This window comes from Vigna radiata, chromosome 5 (genome assembly GCF_000741045.1).
Source record: "Vigna radiata var. radiata cultivar VC1973A chromosome 5, Vradiata_ver6, whole genome shotgun sequence".
NCBI lineage: Eukaryota > Viridiplantae > Streptophyta > Magnoliopsida > Fabales > Fabaceae > Vigna > Vigna radiata.
Genome location: NC_028355.1, coordinates 29,596,429 through 29,607,339, shown reverse-complemented (window position 1 = coordinate 29,607,339; position 10,911 = coordinate 29,596,429). Strand labels below are relative to the sequence as shown.

General features: G+C 34.1%; 1 protein-coding gene across 1 annotated transcript; it reads left to right on the top strand.

The window, feature by feature from the left end:
* The first annotated feature begins 303 nt into the window (after positions 1–303).
* On the top strand, positions 304–7,926 carry LOC106760581. Its single transcript, XM_022780261.1, has 6 exons — positions 304–5,570; positions 5,850–6,332; positions 6,565–6,807; positions 6,889–7,365; positions 7,452–7,840; positions 7,881–7,926. The coding sequence occupies exons 1-6, from the start codon at positions 1,932–1,934 to the stop codon at positions 7,924–7,926; spliced, it is 5,277 nt and encodes a 1,758-aa protein (XP_022635982.1). The 5' UTR covers positions 304–1,931.
* The last annotated feature ends 2,985 nt before the right edge of the window (positions 7,927–10,911 follow it).

Here is a 10,911-nt window from a genome sequence, read left to right as displayed (position 1 = left end):
AAAACCCACTTCTAACAGATTCCATCTCCTCCTTCATGATAGTTAGACATTATGTCTTCCCTTTACTTACTAGAGACAATACACTTACGAGTAATCTTTTAGAACCACGATAACAACTGCAAAAGAGAATGTAATAAATGAGATACCAGGCTGCCATGGAAAAAGGAAAGAAGAAGAAAGGAAGAAGGGAACAGAAAAATGAGATATATCTTGTATCTATTATATAGTGAACTTAAATAGAATGAGAAGGAGAAACAAAAAAACAAAAAACGAGAAAGCATTGTTGGGCTGTGGTACCAGGCTGCCGAGTTGCTAGGTTATGGTGCTGGGATGTCGAGCTGGATTGCGGTGTCGGGCTACCAGGTTATGCTGTCGGAATGTGCTGAGCTTATCACTGCCGAACTCCTGGGCTGTGTTGTCGGGCTGTGCCGAGCTTATCAGCCCCTTCAAGCTGGGCATACGCATGCCCAGCTTTGAACGAAGACCATGAAAAGTAGTGGGTTGGTGCAGCAGTTTAGTAAAGATGTCGGCTATTTGAAGGGTAGTTGAAATGGAAAGTAATTTCCATGAAAAGTGGGTTGGTGCAGCAGTTTAGTAAAGATGTCGGCTATTTGAAGGGTAGTTGAAATGGAAAGTAATTTGAGGAAGCCATTAGCAACTTTATCACGAACAATGTGATAATCTATCTCAATGTGTTTAGTACCTTCGTGGAAGACTGGGTTTAAGGTTATTTGGACAGCTGATTGATTGTCACAGTAAAGAAGGACAAAGGACATGGCTTTTAAGAGAAACTTGAAGATCTTGAAGGAGAAAGGTCAACCATTGAAGCTTGCAAGTGGTGATTGTGAGGATGTGATATTCAGCCTCAGATGAGCTTCAAAAAACAGATATCAAGAGGTTGATTAGTTGGAGATGGGGATGGTTTTGCAACAATAGGAGTATGAACACGGGCATTATTTGAAGGTGTGGAAAAAACACTAGAAGAGGGTCGAATAGTGTTTTCGTAATTTTTTCAACTTGCATTTTTATCCTAATATACGTAATACTTATGAGTTGATAAGCATGGTTACTAAATGTTGTCCTAGAGATATCATTTACTTGACCAACTTAGCATATCCAAGTTTGAACGTAGGCATGATTGTTCTCAAATTTTCGTTTTCTCTCATTATTTCATTCTCAGAATCTCTTAAGGGATTGAAGTTTGATTGTTCTCACCTTTGAATCTATTTCAAACATTTGTTGAGAAATATTTCATGCTTCCTTGGTTATTTTCGCCCACATGATCCTTGAACATATGGCCTGTGAGACTCATATATGAATCATCCCAAAAACTTTAACATTTGTGATCATTTTGTTTTTCACTACTGCATGTTTTGTAATTGTAGTGACTTGGGGTTGATCTTCATACCCTTTTTTTGCATGAACTCTAAGACATCTAAGGAGGTAGAGAAAATTTCATTTTCATAGTTCAAACATCACAGTTTTCTCCTTCAAATAATTGACATTGTTATAAATTGTGTGGCTGACTGGAGTGTTTTTTACTACCATAATTCTTCACTTTGTTCTTTTTTCTCAAGGATCTAGAGTTCCAATACCACTTTGTTGATGGTGTCCACAGGTGATATTGGTATCTAATACTCAGAATTTAATTTCTACAAAAATTGTGTAGTAAAATTTACAATAAGAGAAAGACAATTTCGGAGATGAATTGGTTTTTATTTTGATTATTCTTTTCTTTCCTTGCTTACTTATTATAGGCTTTCAATAAGCATTCAATCTCCACTAAATAGAGTTATGTGGTATTGCATAAACCCATCAATAGAGTTAAGAGTGATTTTCAGTTGATTAATTTTGGTTCACTCTTTATTGATACATTCCAGGTTTTTGTTATTGATCTAAAATAGTAGAAAGTAAAAAAGAAAGCGGTGGCAATGGATTCTAAAATTGGTGGATCTATGACTAAATATGTTAGAAGTCAATTAGGATACATAACCTCTTACAAAAGTGACCTAGAAAAGCTCAAAACTGAGGTTGAAACCCTGAAGGTTGGAAAAAGTCGTGTACAAGAAACTGTTGATAAGGCTAAAGGAAATGGAGAAAAAATTCTAAATAATGTCCAGATTTGGCTGAAGAAAGTGGATGCAACAATTGCTGAGGCAAATAATCTTATTTTCAATGATGTCCAAGAAAATTATCCGATACACATTCCTAATATACAGTTTAGGCTCCGGCATAGCAAGAAATTGCAAAAGATGACACGAGAGATTTATGGGGTCCTATCAGAAGGAAACTTTGACAAAATTTCTAAACCACCAACAATAAAAGAAATTCAACAAGTGTTGAAAGATCCTAAAATCTATAAGATTGGGTTGTATGGGATTGATGGCGTGGGCAAAACAACACTAGTGAAGGAGCTAGCTCGAGAAGTTGAGAAAGAGGGTTCTTTTGATGTTGTAGCTATGGCTGAGGTGACTGATTCTCCAGATGTGGAAAATATTCAATGCCAAATTGCTAATGCCTTGGCTCTGAAATTTGATGAAGAGAGTAAAGAAGAGAGAGTGGAAAAATTGCGTCGAAGGATAAGCAAGGAGAAGAGTATTCTTGTTATTTTGGATGATATTTGGGGGAAAGTTGACTTAGCAGAACTGGGGATTGATAAAGGATGCAAGTTATTGTTGACGTCTGAACGTCTTAATGTGCTTAGATGTCAAATGGGTACTGAAAAAAATTTTAAAGTTGAGGTTTTGTCTGATGAGGATAGTTGGAAGTTGTTTCAGAAGATTGCGGGTCAAGCTATCAAATTGATTTCCACAAACAAAAGTCCTTATGAATTGGTTGAAATAAATTCCATGGTTGAAGATGTGCCTAAGTATTGTAATGGTTTTCCCCTTTTTGTAGTTGTTGTAGCAAAAGCTTTAAGAACAAAAAACCTCGCTACATGGAAGGATGCCTTGAAGCAATTGAGAGGATTGAGTGAAAAAGGAAAATTTGAAGAAGTTGTATGCCCTTTGGAATTAGGCTATCGTTATTTAGAAAGTGATGAACTGAAGACACTGTTCTTATTCATTGTTTCCCTTGGACCTGGCCGTATCCACACTGGAGAACTATTTTCATGCTATTGGGGATTACATGGAGATTCCCACGAATTAACAGAGGCAAGAAATAAATATTACCAATTTATTGATGATCTTAGGGCATCTTCATTGTTGCTTGAAGTTGAAATTGAGTATGTTAGAATGCATGATAGTGTTCGTGATACAGCCAAAGCAATATCCTCAAGGACTCACTTGACTTATGAAGTACAAAAGTTTACACAAAAAGATCAATGGGATATAGATCAACTTAAAAAATGTCATTATATTAACTTGCCTTCGTATAATTTAGATGAGCTTCCTGAGAAACTAGATTGTCCAGAGTTGAAGCTAATGTCACTGAAAAGCGATCTTGGCCACTTAAAAATCCCTGATCATTTTTTTGCTGGAATGGGAGAAGTGAAGGTTCTTAATTTACATCGAATGAGTTTTGCCCCTTCCCCACCTCCTTCTTTTCGTCTCTTGTCAAACCTTAGATCATTGAATCTATATGAATGTGTATTGGATGATATAACAATGGTTGCGGAACTCACAAGTTTAGAAATTCTCTCCCTTGAAAGATCTAAAATTCAAGAACTCCCAAAGGAAATAGGGCAATTGACTCAGCTTCGAATGTTGAATTTAACAAACTGCTACCAGTTAAAAACCATCTCCAGATATCTTATATATAGCTTAATGTGCTTGGAAGAGTTGTATATGGGGAATTGTAATATCCAATGGGAGGCTGAAGGAGGAAAAAGCCAAACCAACAATGCAAGTCTAGGTGAGCTAAGGAACTTGAACCGGCTTACAACTTTGGACTTGTCAATCCATGATACTTCAGTTTTACCTGCAGATATGGATGTATTTAAACAGCTACGAAGATACAACATATATATTGGCAATATGTGGAAGTGGTCTTCATTTTGGTCTGGTGATGCTCGGGAAATTTCAAGAACTCTTAAGCTTGTTGACTCTTTGAATACAGAGATTTTTTTAAACCAAGGGATACAAATGCTATTCACTACTGTTGAGGACCTGAGCTTAGCTAAAATAAACTTTGCTGATGATGTGTTTTATAAACTGAATAGGGAAGCTTTTCAACATTTGAGACATTTATATGTCCAAAACAGTGATGCTTTCTGCAATTTGGAGACACTGATTCTTTGTGATCTGCGTAATATGTATGGTCCATTTGCAAAACAGACACTAGTTCTCTGGAATCTGCATAATATGGAAGACATAAGCTATGCTCCACTTGCAACACAATGTTTTGAAAACCTGCAAGTTTTTAAAGTCCAAGGTTGTCGTAAGTTGAAGAAATTACTTTCGTATTCTGTTGCAAAAAACCTTGCTCAACTTCAACAGATGGAAATTTTCGATTGTACTGCCATGGAAGAGATCGTATGTGAGGAAAAACTTGAGGATGAAAATCTGCATAATATAAAAGACAATGCCATACATTGTTTTGAAAAACTCCGAGTTATTAAAGTCCATGGTTGTCACAAATTAAAGAAGTTACTTTCATATTCCCTTGCTAAAAACCTTTTTGAACTTCAGGAGATGGAAATTTTCAACTGTACAATTATGGACGAGATCATATTCGAGGAAAAATTTCAGGATGAAAGTCTGCATAATGTGAAAGACACTGGCACGGTTATTTTTGAGAAACTTCAAGTTATTAAAGTCCATGGTTGTCATAAATTGAAGAAGTTACTTTCGTATTCCCTTGCTAAAAACCTTTTTCAACTTCAGGAGATGGAAATTTTCAACTGTACGATTATGGACGAGATCATATTTGAGGAAAAATTTGAGGATGAAAGTCTGCATAATGTGAAAGACACTGGCAGGGTCTTTTTTGAGAAACTTCAAGTTATTAAAGTCCATGGTTGTCATAAATTAAAGACATTACTTCCATATTCCCTTGCTAAAAACCTTTCTCAACTTCAGGAGATTGAAATTTTTGACTGTACAAATATGGAAGAGATCATATCTAAGAAAAAAATTGAGGATGAAAATCTGCACAATGTTAAAGACTTTGACACACATTTTCTTGAAAAACTTCAAGTTCTAAAAGTCCAGGGTTGCTATAACTTGAAGATATTACTTCCATATTCCCTTGCTAAAAACCTTTCTCAACTTCGGGAGATAGAAATTTTTGACTGTACAAATATGGAAGAGATCATATCAGAGGAAAATTTTGAGGATGAAAATCTGAATCATATGGAAGACATTGGTACACATTTTTTTGAAAAACTTCAAGTCATTAATGTCAAAAGTTGTTATAAGTTGAAGAAATTACTTCCATATGCCCTAGCTAAAAACCTTTCTCAACTTCAGGAGATGAAACTTGAGGATGGGAAAGAATTTCCCAAGATCGTGCTCCCTAAATTGCATTCTCTTACATTGGATACACTTCCTAATCTTTGCAGTTTTAGTTTGCCATTGGAAATAGATAAGGATGATGGATCAATTCCTTTGCCATTATTCAATCAAAAGGTAAACAACTCATTATTTATTCTTCATTGTTTATTTTTTTTTTATGCAACATAAATATTGAAGACCTACAAGTTTCCTCAAAGAGAATACTATGCACTTTGTCATTAACCCTTTACACAAGTTTCAAGGTAAAAACAAATTTGATTTTTTTAATCAACTATTGGCAAGATCGCTTAACCTGCCTATTGCTACTTGTTAGCATTGCTTATAATTGTTATGTCCCTAGATTTGATGCTAATGTATTAACTGAAATCTATTTTTGTATGTTATTGATGGTAGGTTACTTGCCCAAACTTGGATATGCTGGTTATCATCAACTTGAATCGTTTGAACTCAATATGGTACAATCAACAAGCTCCAAGTTCTGTAAGGAATTTGAAAACAATAAAAATTACTAGATGTAATGCCTTGCATCATGTTTTTCCAACTGCTGTGGCTAAGGAGCTTCTCCAGCTCCAAGTGCTGGAAATATCCACATCTATGATAGAGATGATTGTTGAAGATAATTATATTCAAGGCCCACCAGATAACATTACTTTCACAAAATTGGAGCAATTAAAATTGGAATACTTACCAAGGCTCACAAAGTTTTGCCAAGAAAGTTACAACTTCAAATTTCCATCATTGCAAACAGTAGAGGTGATTGGATGTCCCAATTTGAAGTTTTCTGGTCATCTAAACTTCACAAGCATAGCACAGCTTGAATGGAGAGCTAAAAATGGTCGAAAGGATGATGAGCTTAATAATCTGTTCAACGAAAAGGTATATGACTACTTCACTATTTAAAATCTTTTATGCAACTTAAGTATTGAATTCCATATGTGAACCTAATCTATTTCATTTACTTAAGTTCGAATGTCTTCATAGATTTCATTTTCTAACTCACTCTCTAGCTCACTATAGCTATGAAAATAATGTGATTTATCTTAATAATGTTTTTTACCCTATCAATAAACATGTAGAATAACATTTTGATGACTTTGAGTGCTAATAGGTTGCAATGCCCAACCTTGAAAACTTGAGGTTGTCTAACATCGGTTCATATGGGAAGATATGGGATGAAAAATGGCGAGTCCCCTTTTTCAGTGAAAACTTGAAGTATTTGATAGAGGACGAATATCATAATCACACAGAAAGTTTGTTCTCATCCTCGACTGCTAGAGAACTAACAAAATTGAAACTTCTTGACATTCAATCTTGCCCTGCTTTGGTGCAGATATTTGTCCAACAAGAGGAGGTGAGGATGTTATACTTCCCCATTGAATCTAACAATACAAACTTGTTTTACTTAGAATATATGTTATGTTGCTGATAGTAGGTTACATTCCAAAACTTGGAGACACTGCTTATCAATGACATGAGTGGTTTGCGATCAATATGGAACAACCTGCAAGGTCCAAGTTCTTTTCACAAACTGAATAAAATACAAATTATTGGATGTCATGCCCTGCATCATGTATTTCCAGTTGTTGTGGCGAAAGAGCTTCAACAGCTTCAAGAGCTTCAAATATCAAGGTCTATTAACATAGAGAACATTGTTGTAAAGAGTCATAGGGGTGGTGCCTTTGGCAAGCATAAGAATAAAAGTCATCCATTTTTTAAGAAAATTGAAGAAAATACAGATGATGATGATGATGATGATGATGAAGTTTTTATGAAATTTAAAGAAAATAAAGGCGATGATGCAAATGAGATAGTTTTTATGAAATTGAAAGAATTGTACTTGGAGAACTTACCGAAGCTTAGAAGCTTTTCCAAGAAAAGTGACAACTTCAAGTTTCCAGCCTTTGAAAAAGTACGTGTGATTAGATGTCTTATTGAATCTAACAAATATATACTTATACATTTACTTAAGAGTATTTGTTGATATGTTGATAATAGGTTACATTCCCAAACTTGGAGAAACTGATAATTAGTGGCATGAGTGGTTTGCAATCATTATGGAACAAACTACAAGGTCCGAATTCTTTTCACAACTTGAACAAAATACAAGTTACAGGATGTCGTGCCTTGGTACATGTTTTTCCAGTTGTTGTGGCTAAGGAGCTTCAACAGCTTCAAGTGCTTGAAATATCAAGGTCTATTAACATAGAGAACATTGTTGTGAAGAGTCAAAGTGGAGGTGCCCTTGGCAAGCATCAGAATGAAAGTCATCCATTTTTTAAGAAATTTGAAGAAAATACAGATGATGATGATGTAGTTTTTATGAAAGTTAAAGAAAATAAAGGAGATGATGTAATTGATATAGTTTTTATAAAATTGAAAGAATTGTACTTGGAGAACTTACCGAAGCTTAAAAGCTTTTGCAAGGAAAGTGAAAACTTCAATTTTCCAGCCCTCGAAAAAGTACATGTGATTGGATGTCCCAAAATGAAAACTTTTTGTCCTGGAATTTTGATCACCCCCAGTCTATCAAGTGTACGAATTGGAAGGAGAGAAGAAGATCTTCGTTGGCATGATGATCTTAATACCACTCTGAAAATGTAAGTAATACTTCAACTAAACGTAATGAATCTCCATTTTTCATGCAAACATCTAAGTTTATATTAAAGCTCGAATTTTTTGCAGTTTTCATATGGAACTTGAGTCCAGCACAGACGAAAGGAGGAAGTCTTCAGGTAAAGAGATCCAATAAATGAACCAAAAGAGGAAAAAAAAAACAGGAAAAGGTGGAAGGAATAATATATATAATAAAACTCATTATTAAGGTAATACAATTTATAAAAAAGTTAAAACAAAATTCATAATACTTTATTCATTTTTTTTTTGTCAGAAGAAAAACCCTCCAATCTCGCGACGTCACGTGAAGAGTTGAAAACAGTCAGGTTGTTGCTAAGGAAGGAATTGAAGCATAGGAAAAGCGAAAAGGGTGAACAGTGAGTTCGAAAGAAGGGAATTCGAAAAGCAAGAAGAGAAAAGGAGGAGTTTCTGGAATTCGAGAAGGAGCTGAGGTGAATAGGAAAAGAGAAACTCGAGGGTTTCTAAAATTGAAAAAGAGGAAGATTCTGGAGCAAAGAATTCGAAAGAAATCAGAGAGGAGAAATCTTGTGGATTTCTGGGTTTTCAAGAGAGAAAGAAGAAGAAGAGTCCGAAGGGGAGAAAGAAGAGAACTCTCGCAACTATAACACTTTGAAAGAATTGGAGAAGAGAAAGTTGGAGAATTTATGGATTTTCAAGAGAAAAAGAAGATTCACAAAAACCAGGTCCATTTTTTTTTTCATTGAGATTATGTGATGCAGTTCTCATATATGTTCTTTGATTCTTCTGATATAAATTAATGTATATTATTATCACTTTCTTCCTTGTTTGATTTCTGTAACACTGTTTTAGTTGGATTTTTCTTTTGTGGTGATAATATTGGAGTAAGAGTCTTTCACAGTGATTGGCTATAGGAAAGGTAGGTTTGGTGTGGAATGGGAGACTTGACCGTAAGGATTTATTACATAAAAATTATATGAATAATATTCTAATTTAAATTAAGTCTACAAAATTATAAAATTTGAAATAAATAAAATTTATAGATATATTTTTCATAAAAAAATTATAAAACATTTATTTACGTTAGTGCAGCGAAGGAAAATGATTGTGGTTGTTTTTTATTATACGTTGCGGATTATGTTTTTTATTATACGTTGCGGATTATGAACCGCGACATATTCAGTCGAGATAAAAAGTCTGAGACTTTAATTGCGGTTCCAACTACGATAAAAAGTGAGATAATAGATCGTGGCTCGTGTCACAATCGAGGGCAAAACTCCTTTTTTTAAAAAAAAAATTGTTGTACTATAGGTCGTGGTTGGAACCGCGGTAAAAAGGCAAGAATAGACCACGATTCGTGCCACAACTGTTGCCAAAATTCTTTTTTAAAAAAAAAATTAAAAAATGTCACACTTTCTACCGCAATTGTGGTAACAACCGCGACATATTCTCCTGCAATTTTTTTAAATAGCAGGTCTGTTTTTGTGATATCCACTACCACAAAAACAGACTTGCATATCAAACAATCATAATGCACACAGATTCAACAAATTCAACACAATAATCAATGTTTACATCACATAATTAATGTTCAAAGTCTAATAACTATAAATCAACATGTTCAAATTATTATAAATCTAATAATTATGACCTATTATATAATCTAATTAAATATTTTGTGGCAGCTTTCTTTATGAATAAAATTGGCTTCTCAGGAATTACTGTAGTAGTCTTGAATTTCTGCACAAAACAATTGATATTAATAAGTGTAAATGAATTCCAAATTTTGGAGAAAACCAAAATTTGTTAGATTTAAATATTACAGTTTCCCAACCTCTTGTGATATGAGAACAAATAATATGGGTCATCCAATACATTACATAGTATCCGCACTCATATGACTCATTCTGTCTGTTACACTACAATATATCATCACAATTGTAAATAGTTAGTGAAAAACATTAAAACAAAACAACTATAAGAAAGTATGACTTTAGCATATGCTAAACCTTGAGAGAAATCCATGCAATCTTTCGACTGTTAACAATTGATCTCCCAACCATCATCATACTTGCTGGAATAGAACTATATATAAAAAAAAAGGTTTTAGTATTCATTTATATAACAAAGAAAGTCCAAACATTGAGGTTTTTACCATTCAATTGCTTGTCTGAGATGTGTGGGAGGAGACCTGTGCAATGAGCAGAACCACAAAGCATAACTCTCCTGTATAGAAATAACAAGAAACTGTCAATGGCACCTGAAATTCATAATAACTTAACTATTATATATTAAAATCACATATGGAACTTTATTATGTTAACAAAGTTCACTTACCCGAATATATAAGGCAAAAAATATATTTTCTTGCCGCTTGCAAAACTTCTTATGAGATTTGTGTTGATCTGATCAAAATCATTTGTTTCGTGAATGGATTAGGGATCAATGAATCCATAATCATCAGAGTACCCCAAGTTGCTACTGATCCCAAACATATACCTGAAATTAAAAATTAACTTTGATATAAGTATACTTGATATATAAATCAATTTTATATATAAATATTTGTTCATAGACTTACATCATCCATAGCTGAATAATTGTAATATTCAACTCTTGAGTTCTCGATGCAAGCTCTCTAACATTTTGACTATGGAGGTATAATTAATGGGATCTCAGAGGCTCTCCCAAATACATGAATATCATATTCAACCTCTAAAGGCTTATCTTCAAGGATGTCAACAAGTAGCTACAATGAACCAAGACAGATAGAAAAATCTTCTCCTATGCACGCGTCTGTTGTTACATGGAAAAATAAGATAAGTTTTGACATCAATAACATGTAAACTTTAAAATTGGGAAG